At 41.9% G+C, this 22,649-nt stretch overlaps 1 protein-coding gene across 1 annotated transcript in view; it reads left to right on the top strand.

Annotated features, from left to right (window-relative positions):
• Window positions 1–10,144, top strand: part of LOC102285368 (tyrosine-protein phosphatase non-receptor type substrate 1-like) — a 36,269-nt gene extending 26,125 nt beyond the window's left edge. The window contains exons 5-6 of the mRNA XM_070381343.1: window positions 2,624–2,729; window positions 3,364–10,144. Of these exons, the coding sequence (XP_070237444.1) occupies window positions 2,624–2,727 (104 nt within the window). The 3' untranslated portion in view covers window positions 2,728–2,729; window positions 3,364–10,144. The remainder of the gene's footprint in view (window positions 1–2,623; window positions 2,730–3,363) is intronic.
• The last annotated feature ends 12,505 nt before the right edge of the window (window positions 10,145–22,649 follow it).

Consider the following 22,649-nt stretch of genomic DNA (forward strand, 5'->3'; position numbering starts at 1 on the left):
TTCAGGTAACATCAAGAGAGGGTCAAGTCAGGTTCCAGGAATTGTTACTCCAGAAGACCTAACAAAGGCCCACTTTTCTTCCGACATACTCTATGGTGTTGTCCTCATCTGCTGGGTCAATACTGGGTCACCGAGTGTCCATGTGCCTGCCTGCTGGAAGGATAAAGAGAGGTAGGGGAGAATAAAAAACTTCCCTTGAATAATAGATATAGAACAGTTTCATAATAACATCCACTTTAACTTAGTCCTGTGTGCACAACCAGTCAATGGTGTCCACAATAGTGTGGTTATCTGGTGAAGTATATTGACTTTCTATAAAAATCATACAAGTGCACACTTAATATAATCAATTCTAATTGACTAACACCATTTCAAATGGAGCATAAATTCAAATTCCAAAATACTATTATTGTTGTTTTCTGTGCACCAAAATTATTTTCATTTGTAAGTTCTTGGCAAAATTTTGCCATGAAACCATCTGGCCTTGAGAATCTTTTGAAAATTAATTTGAATCAAATATTTAAGAGTATTCAGATTATTCATTTCATATTGAATGAGCTGAGGTATTTTTTTTTTTTGAGGTATTTGTTCCATCATCTCTGAGTTGTCAAATGTCTTTCTGTACAGTTGTTCATGACATTTTTTTTATCCTTTTGTCTCCAGTATCTGTAGTGACATCCTTGGTTTCATCCTAATACTGGAAATGTGCCATTACTCCTTTTTTATTTGTCAGTTGTACTGGAAATTTTTCAATGTTATTGGTCTTTTAAAAAGAACACCCTCTTTCTTCCAGTGATTTTTCTTTATTGCTTCTCTGTTTCCAATTTCATTGGCTTTTCTTTATTTATTATTTTCTTCCTTCCACTTGCCTTGGGTTTATTTTGCTCCTCCTTTTCTCATTTCTTGAGGCAGGAATTTAGGTAATTGGTTTAGACTTCTTTTTTCTAGTGCCACTCCTGAGTCTCCTCTTGTACTGCGGAGTTAGGAAGAGTGAGCCTGGATAACTGACTACTGTGTTCTTCCTCCAGATCTCAGATCCCTAGACAGTCTTCCTCCTCTCCCACCTCAGAGTCCTCCTATGCTTGTTTCTTGTGCTCTTTCTAGGGTTCAAGTTGTACTTAACAGGGAGCATAGGAGAGAAAAGCCCATGCCATTTTGTCTGCAGTGGCTTGGAAATGCTTTTAGTCTTCAATCTCCTGATGGGCTCAACCAGGGCTGCTGTAGGGTGCCTGACTCAGCAGGCCTGCTAGTGTGTTTTTTGGGGCATCTAGGTTATCAGGCTGAAGAGAAGGGTAAGATGCTGATGTTACTTTCCTACTGAGACCCAAAACCTACCCTGGGCATCTGAGGACTCCAACCGCTGCAGTGCTGGGTCCAGTCAGTCTGGTGGGAGGATGGACATCTTATTGTTTGTTTTTATGGTATTGGGGTGTTTTACAATAAATTCCTATCCTAATGGACTTCTCTTCCCACAGTGTAGAACAAACCATACAGTAATGGAGTTTTTGGCTGGTTGGCTGGTTGGTTTGATAGAAAAAGGTTCTGAGTCTTCTAATTCTTTGGTTCTCTTTTATCTTTCAGGAACCAGTATCTGAAATCCCTTCTCCCTACCCTTTTCTTTTTCTCTTTACCACTCAATTGCCAAATAGCACTTCTTTTCTCTTTCTGCCTTTTCTACACAGAGGGTATGCATTTTAAATCATGCCTGTCCATAGAGTCAAATCTGTCTTCCTTAAATTATGTTCCTATAGTCACTGTGAGTAATTAATATGTTTAGTGATACAAGATAAATATATTATCATATAGTTGTAGAGGTCAGACATTATAATGGGTGAATAGGCTGTGTTCCTTCTGAAGATTCTAGAGAAGAATCCATTTCCTTGCCTTTTCCAGCTTCCAAGGGTGCCCACACTCCTTGGTAAAGGGCCCCACATTACTCTGACCTCTGCTTCTGATCACATCCGCTTCTCCAAATGACCTGCCTCCAGCTTTTACTTACAAGAATCTTCATAACTACATTGGCTCTGCTTGGAAAATCTAATTTAGTGTGCCCATCTCAAGATCCTTAACAAATCACTACTGCTAATCCTTCTTGACATGTAAGGTAACATATGCATAGAACCTGGGAATTCTATGCCAATCCTTTAAAATCAGGCTTACCTTGAATCCCTTTCCTATAGTCTGTGCTCTTAGGAAATTTTCCCAATATTTTCAAAGTTTAGATATATTTAATATTGATGATAATAATTCCAAATAACTCTAGGCACCTGTTCTAGCTGCCTTGCCTGTTTCTCCTGCATTTTCCTGATGATTTGCCAAGGATGGAATTACAGCCTAATGAGAGATTGTGCACAAAGATTTGCTGAATTTTTCTTGTCTCACAGTTATTTTCAATCCTGGTATTTTCTTTTCAAATAATAGGACCGTTGAAGCCTGAGAAAAGAAAGAGGAAAAATGAGGGGATTCTGTACCCTAATTTCTGCCTTGAGCCTTAGCTCAGGTTGCAGGTCAAAGCCATAGCATGTTGATGGGCCTAGGCAGCCTCAGATGGAGTAAGTGGAGGCCCCTGGGAATGGCTCCTGTGTGGCGCATCTAACCACTCCCCTTGTCCCCTGATTTCCAGGTCCAGAGCTGTCTTCTCTTTGGGCAGTTGCCTTCCTAGTCCCTAAGGTGCTGCTACTGCTCAGTGTCTCTGTCATCTTTGTCCACAGGAAGTGTCGAGCCTGACTGTAAGTTATGGATGAGGGAGGGACAAAATCTAGAAGACACACGGTCATTAGGGGGGCCACCCACAGGCCACACAGGGGCAGGGCTCACACGCAGTTAAGAGAAGGAGGCACACCTCCCTCGGTACCCTCAGGAGTATCATGTTTCCCTCTAAGAGGTGCCCAGCTCCCAGGAGATGGTGAGGTCCTGGAGGGGGTGGACTGCATCAGGGATTTCGAACGGTTTCTCCTGGTGTTTCTGTGGAGGAGGTAGGCAGAGTGTGCTGAATGAGGAGCAGCTGGGTGGGTGGCTCCCTTGGAGACCATTTCTAGATCACTGAACTCAGGCGCTCTCTGGGACAACAGGTATCCACACTTAAGGTAATATTGATTAGTCCCAGATCAGCTCCTCTGAAGGCTGCTCCAACTGTGACCTCTGTGTGACAGAGTGGAAGGCCTGAGGAGGGAGTATGAGGACCTGGGGAGGAGGCTGAGGGGTCACAGTCCTAACTCAGGGGCTGTCCATCCCTTCAGGCCTGGCATCCCAGGAAGAGAATACCTGGGCATGTGGGAAGCATGCAGAGAACTTTTCCTGAATGATGAGCAGATAATTAAGTATGAAAATGTTTCCCACAGCTCCTTCCTTCCTCCCTGCTAGGTGTCACCGCCAGCCTCTATTGTCTCCTTCCCTCACTGAGGGCCCAGCCCACAAGAAGGACCCAGCTGAAAGTTTCCACAACTCTGCTCCAAAAGTCTTCTGTCCATGGAGATCTGCCTGCCCACATGTTCATGAAACCCCCAGAGCTGAATCTTCATATGTGATCCTGAGCAGAGATCATGGGGAGTAGCTCTGGAGACTGACTCACAACATCTCCCTTGGACATGAGAATTCAGTTCAGTTCAGTCACTCAGTCATGTCTGACTCTTTGCAACCCCAGGAACTGCAGCACACCAAGCCTCCCTGTCCATCACCAACTCCCAGAGTCGACCCAAACCCACGTCCATTGAGTTGGTGATGCCATCCAACCATCTCATCCTCTGTTGTCCCCTTCTCCTCCTGCCCCCAATCTTTCCCAGCATCAGGGTCTTTTCAGATGAGTCAGCTCTTCCCATCAGGTGGCCAAATATTGGAGTTTCAGCTTCAACATCAGTCCTACCAATGAACACCCAGGACTGATTTCCTTTAGGATGGACTGGTTGGATCTCCTTGAGTCCAACTAATACAGATCATCCATCACCTTGGACTTAGCCATGGACTATACACTGATACCCTGTGGAGAAATTATTCTGTCTTCTGGATTCTTGCCTTCACTTAACTCCCCACCATTGAAGTGCCTCTTTAGTTTTAAACCAAGTGCCATCTTGGTTTTAAGAAAAAATTTTCTCCTTCTCCATTTGTCTAGATAGCCTACTTCTCAAACCCAGAAATTAGTGTTTTGTTCTCTTTCTGCAATGGAAAGAGTAGTTTTCCATCAACTTGAATCTTTCACAATCCTTATGAATTGCTCATGGGAAATATGCTGTGTCCAGAAGCTTTGAATTCATCCTTGATTTCTCTTTCTTTTATGCTGTTGTTGTTGTTCAATCATTCAATCATATCTGACTCTTTCCAAACCCATGGACTGCAGCATGCCAGGCATCCCTGTCCTTCACTGTCTCCCAGAGTTTGCTCAAACTCATGTCCATTGATTTGATGATGTCAACTAACTCATCCTCTGTCACCCCCTTCTCCAGCTGCCCTTAATCTTTTCCAGCATCAGGGTCTTTTCCAATGAGTCAGCTCCCCACAATAGGTAGTCAAAGTTTTGGAGCTTCAGCAACAGCACAGTCCTTCCAATTAATAATTAGGGTTGATTTCTTTTAGGAATGACTGGTTTGATCTCTTCGCTGTCCAGGGACTCTCAAGAGTCTTCTCCAGCACCACAGCTCAGAAGCATCAATTCTTCGGCACTAAGCCTTTTTTACGGTCCAGCTCTCACATTGGTACATGACTACTGGAAAAGCCATAGGTTTGACTAGTAGGATCTTTGCTGGAAAAGAGATGTCTCCACTTCTTAATATGCTGTCTAGGTTGGTTATAGCTTTTCTTCCAAGGAGCAAAAATCTTTTAATTCTCTGATTGCAGTCTCTGTCCACATTGATTTTGGAGCCCAAAAAAGTAAAGTCTGTCACTGTTTCCATTTTTATCCCATCTATTTGCCATGCAGTGATGTGACCGGATGCCATGATCTTCATTTTTTGAATGTTGAGTTTTAAGTCAGAGTTTTCACTTTCCTCTTTCACCTTCATCAGGAGGCTCCTTAGTTCCTCTTTACTTTCTGCCATTAGGGTGGTGTCATCTGCATATCTAAGGTTGTTGATATTTCTCTTGGCAATATCTTGATTCCAGCTAGTGCTTCAGCCATTTCACATGATTTTTCTCTGCATATAAGTTAAATAAGCAAGGTGACAATATACAGCTTTAATGTACTCCTTTCCCAGTTTGGAACCAGTCTGTTGTTCCATGTCCAGTTCTAACTGTTGCTTCTTGACCTGCATACAGATTTCTCAGGAGGTAGGTAATATGGTCTGATATTTACATCTCATTAAGAATTTTCCACAGTTTATAACTCATTTTTCAATTCTGCCTTCAAAATGGTAAAGTCCAGTGGTGAGATAGTAAACCTTTAACAACTGATTCTTTTTTTAAATTAATTAATATATTTTAATAGGAGGCTAATTACTTTACAATATTGTAGTGTTTTTTGCCATACATTGACATGAATCAGCCATGGGTGTACATGTGTTCCCCATCCTGAACCCCCTCCCACCTCCCTCCCCATCCCATCCCTCAGGGTCATCCCAGTGCTCCAGCCCTGAGCACCCTGTCTCATGCATCGAATCTGGACTGGCGATCTATTTCACATATGATAATATACATGTTTCAATGCTATTCTCTCAAATCATCCCACCCAACAACTGACTCCAAAAAAAGAAAGAAAAGCCTGATTGGTAATACATGCCAATTCTTTCTGTAAATACCCCCAATGTGGTCAATTTTAGGTTACCATCAGTTTAACAACTTGCTTGCAAAATTCCTCAAAATATCAATTCTCATGAGCCAGTCCAAGCCTCTTCCAGCACACCACTGAACTCTCCATAATGTGCACATTCTCATCCCACCATCACTCCCTCGTCTCAGCCATCATCATCTCTTCCTGTATCATTGCTATGATCTCTAACTGGCTTTCCTGTTTCAGGCACAGTGAATTTTGGGGAATGTCAGTCAAATCTTACCACTCCTCTGCTCCCCACCCCCACACATATGCACCTCTCTCTCTCTTCTTTCCAACCTCTGCTCAAATTTCACTTTATCCAAGGCACCTTTCATACACTACCCTGTATAAAATGTCAGTGGTTCTCTTACCCTGGCATTCCACGAGCCCTTAACCTGGTTGATTTGTTTCTTAAGTACTTATTGTCTTGATGGTCTGTACAGAAGTTGGAAAAGAATTTCTAAACACAGAATATTTCAGAAAGGAATGAGTTGACTAAGAATAAAGATCAGAGATAATGAGAATACTGGAAGCAAAGGGGCCAACTTCCTGACAGACCACAGAGAGATGACTGTTAAAACAGTGGGCCGGCTCAAGGAGAGCCATGCCTTTCATGGGTCAGTAGTCAACTTTTAACAGCCTCAGGGAAAATAAAATTCCTGCTGAAAGGATGGCAGTAGGTGATTGGTTAGGATAGGTATTTTTACCTAATGTGGGGTCAGGGAGAAGGCCAGTTTAGATCAGGAGTGGGGATGGGAGTCAAGGTAAAGGTTGGCAAGAGGGTCAGTCGGTTCTAGAGACGACTTTTATGCTGGGTTCTGCATCTGTGGCATTGGTACAAGACCTCCCACCTGCAATACTGGTATATGGCTCCCTGCATATTACCATCTGACGTACAAAGCGTATGCAGTCCTCACTTTGCATGGTAGAAAAGGACTATAAAAATTACTGAATAAACTGACAGTGAGCTCAGTAATCAATAGGAAAGATAATGTTCATTCTATGATGTTTTAAATTTGTTTCAAAACATTATAAACTCTCTGTCAGCTATTACTACTTGTACTTTGACAAATTAGAAACATTGAGAATTTAAGTAATTTATTAACATTTCTTTGTAAAAACATATAAAAAATGCTAGCACCCTATTTACATTCTTCTTGTATAATTTACAACATTGTTGGTGTTGTTCAGTTGCTATTTGTGTCCAACTCTTTTCAACCCCTTGAACTGCAGCATGCCAGACTTCTCTGTCCTTCACTCTCTCCTGGAGTTTGCTTAAACTCATGTCCACCGAGTTAGTGATGCCATCAAACTATCTCAGTCTTTGTCACCCCCTTCTCATCCTGCCTTCAATCTTTCCCAGCATCAGGGTTTTCAGCATCAGGGTCTCTTCCAATGAGTTGGCTCTTCCCATCATGTGGCCAAAGAATTGGAGCTTCAGCTGCAGCATCAGTCTATCCAAACAATATTCAGGATTTATTTCCTTTAGGATTGACTGGTTTGATCTCCTTGCTGTCCAAGGGACTCTCAAGAGTCTTCTCCAACACCACAGGTTGAAAGCATCATTTCTTTGGGGCTCACCCTTCTTAATGATCCAACTCTCACATCTATACATGACTACTGGAAAAACCATAGCTTTGACTATATGGCCTTTGTAGGCAAAGTGATATCTCTGCTTTTTAATACACTGTCTGGGTTTGTCATTGAAAGAAAGTTACGTGGCTCAAAATAGCCTGGAGTTAAAACTCCCCTCCAGGTCCTCCCCACCATTCTATGCAAAACAAAGAACTCTCTCACCCAAAGGGGAAAAAAAAAACTGGATTTTTTTACTTTTTGAGGTTGATTACACCCAGTTCCCAGGCAGTCCAACCTCTGGCCGATCTCCAGAATTCCTTGCCCCAGCCATTTAAGAGATAACTACTCTGAACAACCTTGGAGAAGAACAGGCCCCCTTCAGACAATAGCTTTCCACATACATGCCTATATATACTTACTCTTTTCTTGGGTTAGTGCAGCAGCTCACTAATCTGACTGCTGCCCTTTCTCACTTCATTAAGGGTGCTCTGTTCCTGTAAAGTGCCAGTCTCGTTCTTTTTCCAAACCTCGCTTTCTCTAACTCCCTAACAGTCATACCTTTTCTTTCAAGGAGCAAGTGCCTTTTAATTTTGTGGCTATAGTCACTGTCTGCATTGATTTAGGAGCCCAAGAAAATAAAATCTGTCACTGTTTCCATTTTTCCCCCATCTATTCATCATGAGGTGATGGAACCAGATGCCATGATCTTTGTTTTTTGAATGCTGAGTTTCACTTTCCTCTTTCACCTTCATCAAGAGGCTCTTTAGTTCCTCTGAGCATTCTGCCATTAAATTGGTATCATCTGCATATCTGAGGTTGCTGATATTTCCCCTGGCAAACTTGATTCCAGCTTCTAGGTCATCCATCCCAGCATTTCATGCATGTAAGTTAAATTAATAGGGTGACAATACACAACCTTAACGTACTGCCTTCCCAATTTTGAATCAGTCTGTTGTTCCTTGTCCAGTTCTAAATATTGCTTCTTGCCCTACATACAGGATTCTCAGGAGACAGGTAATGTGGTTCAATAGTCCCATCTCTTTAAGAATTTTCTACAGTTTTTTGTGATCCACACAGTCAAAGGCTTTAGCATATTCAAGGAAGCAGAAGTAGATGTATGGGTTTGTTTTCTTTTTCAATTCCCTTGGTTTTTCTATGATCCAGCGTATGTTGGCAATTTAAAATTCAAGAAGGCAAAATGGTTGTCTGAGGAGGCCTTACAAATAACTGAGAAAACAAGAGAAGTGAAAGGCAAAAGAGAAAGGGAAAGATATACTCAACTGAATGCAGAGTTGCAGAGAATAGCATGGAGAGAAAAAACAGCTTTCTTAAATGAACAGTGCAAAGAAACAGAGGAAAACAATAGAATGGGAAAGACTAGATATCTCTTCAAGAAAATTAGAGATATCAAGGGAACATTTCATGCAAAGATAGGCACAATAAAGGACAAAAATGGCAAGGACCTAACAGAAGCAGAAGAGGTTAAGAAGTGGCAAGAATACATAGAAAAACTGTACAAAAAAGCTCTTAATGATCCAGATCACCATGATGGTGTGGTCATTCACCTAGATCCAGATATCCTGGATTGTGAAGTCAAGTGGGCCTTAGGAAGCATTACTATGAACAAAGCTAGAGGAGGTGATGGAATTCCAGCTGAGCTATTTCAAATCCTAAAAGATGATGGTGTTAAAGTGCTGCACTCAATATGGCAGCAAATTTGGAAAACTCCGCAGTGGCCACAGGCCTGGAAAAGTTCAGTTTTCATTCCAATCCCAAAGAAAGGCAATGTCAGAGAATGTTCAAATTACCATGCAATTGCACTCATTTCACATGCTAGCAAGATTATGCTCAAAATCCCTCAAGCTAGGCTTCAGCAGTATGTGAACCGAGGACTTCCAGGTGTACAAGCTGTATGTTAAAAAGGCAGATTAATTTACAATATAAGAGCATCTTTTTTACAACCCGGTGACTTATGCTCCTTTGGATCAGTTTCCAACATTTTATGCCTTGTACTCTCAATGTTGTGAAATCTTTTCAAAACTTTCTTTAATTTGAAGTATTTGCTGCTGTCACTTCTTCTGAGAAAACTTCACCCTTTTCCTCACCACCACTTTCCTCATTTATGTTATAAGTTTGCCTTCACTAAGTTCTTCTGATTGTATATCTGGAATCTTTCCAACAGTATCAAGTTACCACTCCATGGTCAGCTATTTCTTCTGTAATCCATTTATTTTCTTCTTGAATATAACTTCCAGTCCCATCATTGTTTCCCAATACACTTTCATCCTTGATGCCAATTCCCTATTATAATTACTCATTTTGTAAATGTCATGTGGGTTCATCACTGGAAGAGAGGAGACAACACAACTACACATCCTGCTGTTTCTGCCTAAACTGAGTAACAGAGTCACAGTGACCAAACTATAGACTTTCAGAGAATTGATATGAATGTTTATTGATCATGATGAGCATCTGTTATTACACAGTGATTTGTGGGCTAAAGTAGAGTAAGCAGCTTTATGCAATTATTAGTCATACTTTATGCAATTATTCAGTTTTCTGTGGTAACTGAAATCTGAACTGTGTGTTGCAAGACTGATGTTATTTAACTAGACTGAAAGTCTTGCGTGATGAAAAATGAACCCCGATGTATGTGTTGTCTCTTCCTCAAACAAGATGCAAATTCTATCAGTTCTATGAGAAGAGGCTGAATCCGCAGTTGCCAGATCACTTACTGCCACATATCAGGCCATTAATGTTTAATTTAATCAGTGAGTGAATTAGTCTTTACTAAATGCTTTATTTCAAAATAAAAATGATTTAATTCAATCACCTGGCTCTTCTGTTCTAAAGGCCTTTCATTAAAGGCTAATCTTTCTTCTTTGTGTTTAGAAATCCTATCAAAAATTCAATATCCTTCAGAAAATAAGGAAGTGAAAAACTAAAAGAAAAAAAATGAAAAAGCGAAAACCATTGATAGGAGTTTGTCAAAGAGGCTCAGGAACCAACAGAAAGATCTCCCAATGGAGAAAGCTGAAACAATTTGAGCAACAAATATATCAAATGTTAGAGATATATTTTTATACACACACACATATGTACATATATTTCTGAATGTTTTTGTCCCTTCAAAATTCACATTTCAGAATATTAATGCTCAAGATGACCATGTTAGAAGTTGGAGCATTTGGAACACTACTAGTTCATGGGGAATTTTCTGTTATGAATGGGATTAGTACCCTTGCAAAAGAGAACCCCAAGATCTTCCTAGTTCCTTCTGCCATGTGAGATTACATGAAATTAATGAGGTTACATAAGAAATCTACAGTCCAAAACAAGACCCTCACACCATCATGCTGCCACAGTCATAGTGGAATTCAAGCCTCCAGAACTGTGAGCAATAAATTTCCAAGTCACCCAGTCTGTGATATTTTGTTATAGCATCCCAAATAGACCAAGACAGATTATAACCTCAAATAAAATAAATATCTATGACTTCCTATTGATGTAAACAAGTAACTGAATACATTAATAAATGGAGGAGAATATGTAAATATCTTTTGTACGGGAAAGTTCCAAATAATTTGTATAGACAGTTCACTCTAAAGAAGGGGAAACCCAGTTCAACACTCCTGAACTAAGGGCTGCACACTGTGACCCCCTTCCAGAGAGGACAAAATGGAAGAAGGAAAAGAGAGTAACTTTACAGTGGAGAAACCTGACAAATACAAGTGAGCCACTTTTTCAATAACCATAAACCAACATTATTAGGCATAAATTATTCTGTTGATGTGATGAACATGGAACTTTCCCTCTAAGACCATTTTTCCCAAAATATCCATAACTTCACTTTAGTTACTGGAAGAGCATCAGAAAAACTATAATCTAGGGACATACTAAAATATACTGGTATTCATCAAATTTGTTGAAATCATCAAAAGCAAGGAAAATCAGAGAAAATTCACAGCTGAGAGGAGCCTTAGGAGACATGGCAAGTAAATGTACGCAGTATCCCGCGTGGGATCTTGGAAAGGACAAGAACTTTGTATAAAACTTAAGGAAGTCTGTCGTGGAATGAATGTTTGCGTTCCTCCAAACTTCATCTGTTCAAGTTTAATCTCCGAAGTGATGATATTTGGAGGGGGTCTTTGGGAAGAAATCAGGTCATGAGGGCAGAGCCTTTTCCCAGAATGTCACATAGATGGAATTATGCAGCATGTAGATTTTTGCTTTCAATTATTAGTAGCATTTAAGATTCCTCCACATTTTCTCAGTGCTTGAGAGCTCCTTTCATTTTAGTTTTGAACAGTATTTGACTACCTGCATCTAGCAGTTTCTTTTCCAGTTCACCTACTGAAGGTCATTGTGGTTGTTTTCAAGTTTTTGCAAGAATAAATAAAGGTGCTATGAACTTCAGGAGAATCTTTTCCAGGCCTCTCTCCCAGCTCCTGATACCTCAAATATTCCTTGGATTATAGATGGCATTCTCCTGTGTCTTCACACCATCTTCTTTCTGTGAATGACAGCTAAATTAAGCTGGGCCTTAACTCCTGATTCATGCACAAAGTTTGAAATAACAGACTTGTTTGTTTTTTTTTTTTTAATCCCCTAATACATTATTCAGCAATAGAATACAAATGCACCAAGTTTGAGAAATCTGTCAGGAGAAATTCCTCCATAGATTTTAAGTCCTGCCCCAAGGCCACAAATGTGAGGTCTAGTACAAAGGCCACAGAAGTAGAGCCCAGAACCAAGGTCACCTCTGAAGCTGACTGAAATCCTTTGTAACCATTACCAAAATCCTCCTGATAATCACCAGCAGGCTTCCTGACCCAAATTAGGCAAAAATGTTCCTTCAGTAGTCACTCAATAGTGCCCTAACCAATCATCTAGCGCCAACATTCCAGCAGGAATTTTCTTGTCTTGAGACTATAACAATTGGCTGCTGCTGATGCTGCTGCTGCTAAGTCGCTTCAGTCGTGTCCGACTCTGTGCGACCCCAGAGACGGCCACCAGGCTCCCCCGTCCCTGGGATTCTCCAAGTAAGAACACTGGAGTGGGTTGCCATTTCCTGGCTAACAATCCACAAAAACTGTTGACTCTCCCTGATCTGTCAAGAGGTTGGCCTGCTACACTCACAGCGCCTACATTGTCTCTACTTTTTGCTCTTACTAAACTCATTCCCATCTGAAAAGCTCTGTGTCTGGCAATTCTTTTCCAGCTGGCACTCGAACAGCCTCAACATTTGGTGGCCCATTCAGGGACTCTTATGGGGCTCTCCCTCTCTCTCTTTTCCTCTCTTGCTTCTTTTTCCCGAACTCTCTGTGAACAGGCAAGTGATTATGGAACCAATTGAGAAACTCTGGCCAGGGTTACTCTCTGGCATGTTGCAAAGGCCCTACATCACACTGCACCCCAATAACTGGCACCCAAGTGGATGAGGGTGCCTTTCCTCCTTGTCTTTTAAGCTGAGGACCAGACCAATTAAAATTGCATGTTCATTGTACTGTGCTGTGCTCAGTCATGTCTAACTCTCTGCAGCTTCATGGACTGTAGCCCACCAGGCTCCTCTGTCCATGGGAATTCTCCAGGCAAGAATACTGGAGTGGATTGCCAGGCCCTCCTCCAGGGGATCATCCCGCCCCAGGGATCAAAACCAGTTCTCCCACATTGTAGGTGGATTCTTTACCGGCTGAGCCACCAAAGAAGTTGTCAGGAACTTAAAAGCTGTTAGGGTGACCACCACTTATCCCATGACAGGATAAGGGGATTATGGAATGGGCCAGGCTATTAGAAGGTCTGTTACTAGCAAGAAAACTTCTGTGCAATGTCAGACGCATATTGGTTCAAGCAAGCACTGAGCCCACTTCCCTTGGCCATTGCCTTCCAGGTAGGACTACAAGGCAGATTCCTCAGCCTGTCTTCCCGCTACTTTCACTTTGCCTTCCTCATTCCAAATTTAGCCTAGGAGTTGTTTCTGAGTCATCGCAAAGAGTGCCTTCCACATTTCAGGAAATCACCATACACCAAGTCACGCTGGTCTGGGAACCTCTTTTCTGTCCTTGCCTGCCCCACCCCGCAGATGCATTTTCACACTGTTTGTGCCTAGGGGTGTGCCTAGTCTAGTTTGTGCCGCTCCCTGTCGTATGCTCGGGCAGCACCTCTCACTGTGCCGCTCCCTGTCGTATGCTCGGGCAGCACCTCTCACGTCGGATGTGACTGTTGGGACGGTTGGTCATTTGTGCCATTAGACGTACAGGGTCTCAGTTGCACACAGAGGGTATATTGGGACAGTTGGGACGTCTTCTGTGGCCAGTGAACTCTCAGTACCCCCATCTTAAGAATGGGCTTAGGTACATCTCAAGAACCTCCCTCAGGCTCCCCTCTAGGCTGTATTCTCAGGAACTGGAAAAAAATTGACCCTGAAAGTCTTAAAAAGAAGAGACTTGTAGTCTTTTGCAATGAAACTTGGAGTCGGTACAATTGGGAACCAAGAAAAATGGACTCTTAAATTACAACACAATCCTCCAACTTGATTTCTTCTGTCATTCCTTATGCTCAAACCCTATGACACTCAGTCAGAATCCAAATCTGAGGGACTCACGTTGCCTGTGTCTTTCTATTGCCACCCTATCCCCTCAACCCTCCTTCTTTCTCCCTCTCCTTCATCCCTTTGGCCCAGGACTTTTTCCTGTAATCAAAAGCCTGAAAAAACTCTCCTAAACATTCTAAAAAATCCCCTTCTAACTTCCCTATCTCTCAGGGAGGTAGAGGGATAGAAAATGGGAAGAAAACCAAGCTTCCCCAACTTTTGCAAGTTCCCTTATTCCTTCAGAGTCTTCTGATCAAACTAAGACCTCAGTTCCCGCAAGGGACAATCTCTGCTGGGACATCTTATCAGTCAGTCTGTCCTTGTCATCAAAGCCAATTTGAGCACTATTTGGTCTATATTTTAGCTATAGAACTATGAATATAAAAAAGGGAGATGAATTATTTGACACTGGATGGCCATGACGCTCTTTAGATTCGGGAGAAAACTGGTAAAAATGAAATCCTTTTAAAATTGCAAAACCTGTTCTTTTTGCTTGTGCAGTTAGAAAAAGCTGACTTGTTAAATTCTTTTCTGGACTAGGAAATAGCCTGAAATTGACTCATCGTATCCTTGAGATACCCAACCCACTCTGCCCGAGTCTTCAGCCTTGGGCAAATTGGTAGAACTTCAAGCCAAGAAACAAAAAATAAAAACAAAGGGACATTTTAAATCTCAAGTGGAAAACTACGTGATATCTGTCTATCCGGATTTATATATGTCTCAGCGTGTGTCTTTGTCTTTGGATACTACTGCTAAGGTTAATTTGTAGACAAGCTCTAATTTAATTGACCTAAAGAAAGTAAGCACTTGCAAATCAAACAATTCTAAATTCAAGAGAAATTAAACTAAATGAATTTCAGGTTCACATGAACTGGGAAATAATCAGTATTAAATTAATACCTGGTATTAATGCTTGTCTGTTAATCTAATTAATATAGACATGTCTTAAGGTTCATCAACATTGAGTAATACTTTTATTGTGCTTAGGTTTAATGTAGACTAAATATGATCTTATTGTATCTGTTACAAATTTGTCAGCAAAGGAAGTAACTCAGTGTGAAGCAACTTTTAAAGAAAGAAAATGTAAATGAGATAAGAACTTTGGGTGATTTTTGTTTCCCAATCTACAGAGTGCTGGCATAAAGGACAGTTCATGTTTGCTTAAGGAAAGTAAGATGTATGTTTTTAATAAAGAGGTATAAGAAATGGAGTTACATTTTATTAAGGGCAAAGGAAGTAAGTCTCACAGGTGGCTGTCTCTGAATGGACAAAGTGGTGGATACAGAAAGTGAAAAAAAAGTTTGTGGAATGTGGACCCCGAGAAAAGTTTTCTAATATATTGAACTGCCTTTGAATATTTTTATTGCAAATAACTACTATTTCACTGTGAATATAAGCTTGTAACAGACTGGAATTTGGTTTTCTCTCTTTGTTAAGAGAACAAAATTTTCTTGGAATGCAGCTTTTGATAATAGACTATGTGAATTTCTTTGCCTTTAAGTGATTTCTATTTGTTTTTTTAAATCTTTTGTTTGGTAAAATAAATATCATTTCATAATGATCTATGAATACTATGGCACAGATAAAACTCATTCTGCTTCTACAAACATTAACCCCTCTTTGTCAGTCTTTTGCTATCCTGATATCCTTGAAACATGGCCACAGTCTGTTCCTAAATCAGGGAATTTAGAATCAATAAAAAATGGCTGTGATTAAATAGTCAGGGCTATTGTTGTAGCCACACGTTCTGGGAAACAAACTCACTCAGAAGGACAATGCAGATACTGGAGTGCAGTTTATTACACAGGCAGGGCCAAGGCAGAGTCTCCTCTTAGCCAAGGACCCCGACCAGCATTTGTGAAAATCTTTTATACCCCATGTGTACGTGTCTGAACCCACCACTCCAAATTCCTTGAGACTTACATAAACCAAGGAAAATACAATCCCAATAACCCCATCATTCACGTGCTATGTGCTCATGTGCTCAGTCAAACAGTTAGCCAATAATCAATAAACCCGAGGTTACACTCCGATTGACACAGAAAAATTTATTGCCTGTCTGGAGGAAGGTGTGATTAATGTACGTTTTCTCTTAGGCGATGAGTAACTTAGATACGATCTTCAAGGTTCCCCTGTCTGGAGGGGGTCTTATCCTTCCTTCTGTCGTTGTTTTCATAGGCACTAAACACAGAGTTCAGAGTCCATTGGAAAGGTGGCTGAGCATGATCAGCATGAACAGGCCTAAGATGGAGTCCAGGCCCTATGAATTCCTTCTTCACTATCGGAAATCCAAGAAAGTTATTTGGCTTTCCCTAGCTCCCTGACAAACTTCATTTTTTTATTTGATGAAATAAAGCCTTTCCTGACTTCAGGATGTCATAAAAGAAAACATGTTAATAACTATTTGTGATACATCAGCAGAGTGGAGGCATTTTTGCCTTTAAGCCATGAAGTTATTCTTTAGAGCTGACACCCATGGGGGAGTTTACTCTGTGCCCTGCTGGGTGGAAAAACCACAGGCTTAGGTTGCAGATAGATCCAGATTCAAATCCTGTCTCCAAGTTACTGTGTGGCCTTGGGAAACTTACCTAAGCTCTCTGAGTCTCAGTTTTCTTAACTGCTGAGTGTAAGAAGTAACAACTATCACGAAGAATTATGAGGGTTTGCTGAGATATGTTACGGAGTCCAAGTTCATACCACTCACTGCATGTTGTTCAGTCACTAAGTTGTATCTGACTCTTGTGACCCCATGGACTGCAGCACACCCAGGTTCCTCTGTCTTCTACTATCTCCCAGAGTTATCTCAAGTTCATATCTGTTGAGTTGGTGATGCTATTCAACCATATCATTTCTCATCCTTCCCTGTCGGAATGGCAGGCCAATAAATAGATGAGTACTGGGGCAAGGAATAGCAACTTTATTCAGAAAGCCAGCAGATCAAGGAGAGGGCAGACTCCTATCCCAAAGAACTATCTTGTCTGAATTAGAATTCAGACTTCTTTTATACTCAGAGGGGAGGCGCTAAAGTTGAAAATTTCCGGGTTCCAGTTACCTCCTATGTGTGTGCGTATGTTAGTTGCTCATTTGTGTCCGACTTTTGCAACCCCGTGGACTGTAGCCTGCCAGGCTCCTCTGTCCATGGAGTTCTCCACGCAAGAATACTGCAGTGGGTAGTCATTTGGGCTGTGTTAATTTCTTCCTTCCGGCAGCTATTCACAAGTAGGCCTGGTCAAGATGTTTCCTATGAGTTAAACAAAGGTATTTTAGCTTAATGCTCATTCCTTTGGAGGCAGGGTTCCCAGAGATGTGCCATTATGCATAATTTAAGCTTACAGACCATATCCCTTTAATGATTAACTTGTAATAGAATACAAAGATTCTTCCTGTTACAGGTATTACACTTAAAGCTTCCAGTCCAGTGTCCCCAGCTTTCCTTTTACCTTTCCCTCTTTTCTTTAAGGTCATCAGCTCTTGCTGAATTCCTAGTCTTCTGCTCTGTTATTGTCTGGTAACAGGAAATGTATGTTACAAAAGCATCTCCTTCCTATGCTCCACAGGGGCCTTGGAAAAGATGGTCAGGCAGAGGAGTTCTGAGTTTTCTCCTGCTGAATAAGAGTCTGCCTTTGTTCTGCTGGTCCTTTATTAATTTCAACAATTTCTATCGAATGCCTGTTCTAGACCAGGCTCTTTACCAGGCTCTGGGCTACAGTGGGAACAGGGCACCCAGGTTGATTCTTGGAGGTGTGTCAGCTAGGGTTCCTGTTCGCTGGGCTGGGTATCTTCCATTTCCCCTCCAGATCCATCTTCATCTCTCTGTCTGTTCTGAAAGGCTGACCACATCACAGGCTCCCTTGCTGTCTGGCATCTTATTGGACTCAGCTGTTGGCCCACTGGGGAGAGTTCAGAGACAGGGAGATGAGTGAGGTTGGAGGTTTGGATTCTTCTGGACTGCCTCCCACCCCCCAGAAAGCCACAGCTCCTTATAAATCATCTTTCTCTAATTTCTGCACTTTTAACCATTTGAGCCTCATCTCCTCTTGGGTTTAGGGTCTTGAGTTACTGCACCATCCCCTGTGCTTTCTTCACATCTACACTTTTGAATAAAACCTTTTCAAGTACCTCCCATTGATATTTGAGTCATCGTGATTTGAGAAGTCCCTCTGTTTTCTGCTGGAGTCTGACTCAGTTGCAAATAATAAACATCCACGCTGGCTCTGATGTACATTAAGAAAGGAGAATTGCTCACATTCAAAACATTCACTGAATTTCTATTCTGTGTGAAATTCATGGTGGTATCTATTGAGAGTTGAATTGTAGTTAAAGGTTTCTCCATGTTGATTACATTCAAAAGAATTTTTTCCAATATAAAGTCTCTGATATACCATGAGGTGTATAACTTTTTTTTTTGAAAAAGGTTGTCCATGGTGATTACATTCATAAGGTTTCTGCCCTGTATGAATGCTATGACACTCATGAGATGTGACTTCTGGCTCTAGGCTTCTCACTTTGATGGTGTTCACAGGACTTCTCATTCTGGTATGGATCCTTGTTTGGTTAAGAGGTGAGCTATCATTGATTCCTCCCCAACCCCAGATTCATTACGTTCAGAGCAGATGTCTTCACAGGGAATTCCAAGGTGTATGATGAAGTTTGAATTTTGACTGGAAGCTCTCACTCAGTGGGTATATTCAGGGTTTTAATCCAACATGAATGAACCAGGACAGAACCATCTTTCATCTTTGTTACAAGCAGATGACTTCATCCACGTATAATTTGCCTCATGATCCACCACATCTAGATTATGATTCAAATTCATTCTAAGTGCATCACATTGATGGGGGATTTATTTTTTAGAGAAGTAAGTATGGAGGTTAAACCAACAGGTGCATGCGTGTGTGCTCAGTCACTTCAGTTGTGTCTGACTCTTTACAACCCTATATGCCAGAGTCCAGCTCCAGCAGCCAGGGATTCAACCTGAAGGGGTAAGCGGTGTCGGCGAGAGAGAAACTGAGGCAGCCTCTCAGTTTTCTTGGACTGCCTGTTTATTTCAAGCTTATGATTCTCTTTTATACTTTTACAAAAGCATTAGGTCAGAGGTTTGATATTTTAGTTCCCATGGACCTAGATTTATTTTTCTCCAAAAATCATTGTTGCCCCTCAAAAGGAGTTCCTTCCTCAGTGATTCCCTTATCTACTTTTTCTCATGTGTCCTTGTGAATACACTGTAACTCATGCCAATGTCTGGGCTGCATACCACATTCCTCAGTTTAATTCTTGTCTTTCTAAGTCCTGTTTGCCCCTAGTATCCTAAGCTCACTATTTCTTAGAAGGGGCTTCTACCTAATAATATCTCTAAAGTCCCTAATTTCTATAAGCTATAGTAGAATATGCTAACACTACAGCAATCCTTAAATCTTTAGCTTCTAACTATTTTAATTATTCCTAAGCCCTAAATTCAGCAAACTCCTTTGCCACAAACTTTTCTCACAAATGGGCTTCAGATAGCAATCCCTCCCATAGCCTCAAGCTGCGGCCTGTGTGCTCACCCTGGAACACTTTTTTGTAAAAGTCCTTGAACAAATGTCAGTGATTAACTTTATGGATAATTCTTTGAGCACAGCTGCAGAAGGCTTTATGCCTTCTCATGCTCCTCTCAAAAACAATAAGCACCTTAATATTCTCTTCAGTCAACTCAGCCGAGGAAAGGGAAAAACAAGTCAGAATCACAAAGCCTAACTCCTTCATTCCGGGTCCGTGCCTACAGAACAAAGGGAGAGGGTTTAGGGCCGTGCCTCTATTTTGTCAGTAATGCCTAACGCGGCTCCCAACACCTATGGACTGTAGCCTTCCAGGCTCCTCAGTCCATGGGATTCTCCAGGCAAGAATACTGGAATGGATTACTATGCCCCTCTTCAGGGGATCTTCCCAACCCAGGAATTGAACCTGCATCTCTTGCATTGCAGGCAGATTCTTTACTAACTGAGCCACCAGGGAAGCCCTCACACCAACATGTTTTCCAACATTCTCACCTTGGTCTGGATTTTCCTGTAAGAGAACATTTCTGGGGTGGAAAGCTCACCTGTTCTATTGTCAGTCTGTCAAGTCATCATCTTTTCAAAAAAAGTCATAAGCTGTTCTTTATGAGTCTTTCAATGTTATGAAGGAATAGACACATCTTCATAAACGTTTTACCAGAAGGTGGGCTCCTTAGTTTTGCCATAAGGTGAGCTCTTTATATTACAGAAATCTCACATACAAATCTTTTCCCTCTCAGGTTCTGGGAGGGAACCTGCCAGTTAGCACCTACCTCACATTTCTCAGTCCTTTGTCCATAGCTCTCCTCCTTGTTTCAACTTACAGATCACATCTGGTTTGCTGTTTTTTTGTTTGTTTGTTTTTTGGATGAGCCACTTGACTTGCAGGATGTTAGTTCCCCCGACCAGGGATCGAACCTGTGCCCCTGCATGGAGTTCTAACCACTGGATCACCAGGAAAGTCCTTGGTTTGCTATCTTGGTGCTCAGTGGAGAGTAGGGTCTATAAGTCCCCAGCATCGTGCCCCTGTGGTCAGCCATCTGTCAGTCCCTGCTGCCCCAGGTAAAATTCATGGCCACTTCTGTAAATGTTGCCAATGCCTTCTATTTGGTCCTTTCAAAGTCTTCTTGGGAAAAATCAGAGAAGGTGGATTATTTTGCAATTTATTTATTTTTGCTTATCTTGTAGTTCTTTCTGTGTTAGTTCACATTTCTTATTAATGACTATGGGCATTTCATAGCATTGATATGTCATAATTTATTCAAGCACTTGCTGTGGTATCTCAATCACTTCATAATAAAAAACAATCATTTTATAATAAAAATAATCTGTTAAGGATTTTAAAGTTTAAGCCATTTCCAAAGGAAAAGCTAGCATTTGTTTTTAAAAAAAGAAAATTACTAATCCTCAAAGTCTAAAACGTTTAAGAATAGATTTTGATAAGATGGACATACCTCTTTAATGGAAAAATCCAAACTTCTGAAAATCTAAAATTTCTTTTTCTGAAAAGAAAAAGACCAAAGTCTGTCTGAGTGTACATTTCTATGACTGGATAATAATTAGATGCTCAGTACACCAAAAACTTAACTAATGAAATTAAATGGGACAAGACATGATTGTTGCTGTCTGGGGAAAAAATTCCGGTAATTATTCATTCTCCACCCAAACAAAAGGTCAGGCTGTCCTACACTGTGAAGCCATCACATGGGCCATTAGCTTAACATTAAGCCAGAGAAGTTCTGCCTTCAGTGTTTTGATCCATTTCAAAAGCTACTCTGAGCACCTGGCACCTTCTTCTGCCACGTCCTGTACACACTATGCAGGGAATGGACCTCAGGAGCGTACAAACCAATGGAGCAAGTGAGCCCTTTATGAGTAAAGATGCGAAATCTGAAACACATGGTCCTTTTATCACTTGGAATCTGCAGCTTCCGCCTCTTGTCAGGTGCCTGAAAAGCTGCCTGAAGCAAAACTTGCCAACTGAAAGCGTTCTTGGAGATGGGTTTAAGTGAAACTGGTCCTCTGTCCCTGACACCAATGAAAGTGTAGGTGCTCCAGTATCTTCTGGGGGTGCTTTAGACTCTCGCTCATCCAGGTGGCTGGGTCGTTGGGCAGTGCACCTGGGACGGTGTGCATCACACCCTATTTACACGTCTATTCTTTTTGCAGGCTTCCCGTTTTCAACAACTTTGTTGTTGTTTAGTCACTAAGTCATGTCCGACTCTTTGCAACCCCATGGACTGTAGCCCACCAGGCTTCTCTGTCCATGGAATTTCCCAGGCAAGAATACTGGAGTGGATTGCCATTTCCCTCTCCAGGGGATCTTCCCCACCCAAGGACTGAACCCACATCTCTTGCATTGGCAGGCAGATTCTTTACTGCTGAGCCATCAGGGAAACCAGTTTTAACAATTTTATCTAGATAAAATCTACATACCATAAAATTCACCCATTCTAAGTGGGTCACTGAGTTTTAGTCATTTTGCTGAGTTGTGCAATGAGCTGTTTTTACTTGTAACAGATACGTGGGTTTTCTCCCCACACCAATCAGTTCTCCCACTTACTAGAAACCAATCAGTTCAGTCGCTTAGTCGTGTCGGCGGACTCTTTGCGACTCCATGGACTGCAGCACACCAGGCCTCCCTGTCCATCACCAACTCCGGAGTTTACTCAAAGTCACGTCCATTGAGTCGGTGATGCCATCCAACCATTTCATTCTCTGTCGTCCCCTTCCCCTCCTGCCTTCAATCTTTCCCAGCATCAGAGTCTTTTCAAATGAGTCAGTTCTTCACATCAGCTGGCCAAAGTATTGGAGTTTCAGCTTCAGCGTCAGTCCTTCCAATGAATATTCAGGACTGATTTCCTTTAGGATGGACTGGTTGGATCTCCTTGCAGTCCAAGGGACTCTCAAGAGTCTTCTCCAGCACCACAGTTCAAAAGCATCAATCCTTCGGCGCTCAGCGCCAATAGGGTGTCCTGCAAATCAATTCAATTTGTAGTTTGGCGCCTCGCCCGGCCCGCTGGGCCACTGCTGACCTACCCCGGCTCCTAGCGCCACGCCCGCCGGGCCAGCCCCGCCTCCCCGCACCCCCGCGCGCCCCGGGCCTGCCCCCGCCTCCTCCAGCCGCGCGCGCCCGCCCTCCCTCGCTTCCCAGCTGGGCCTGCCTGCCTGCCTGCTATGCAGGCGGCGGCGCGCTCCAGCCGCCCCA

This window comes from Bos mutus, chromosome 13 (genome assembly GCF_027580195.1).
Source record: "Bos mutus isolate GX-2022 chromosome 13, NWIPB_WYAK_1.1, whole genome shotgun sequence".
NCBI classification, from domain to species: Eukaryota; Metazoa; Chordata; class Mammalia; order Artiodactyla; family Bovidae; genus Bos; species Bos mutus.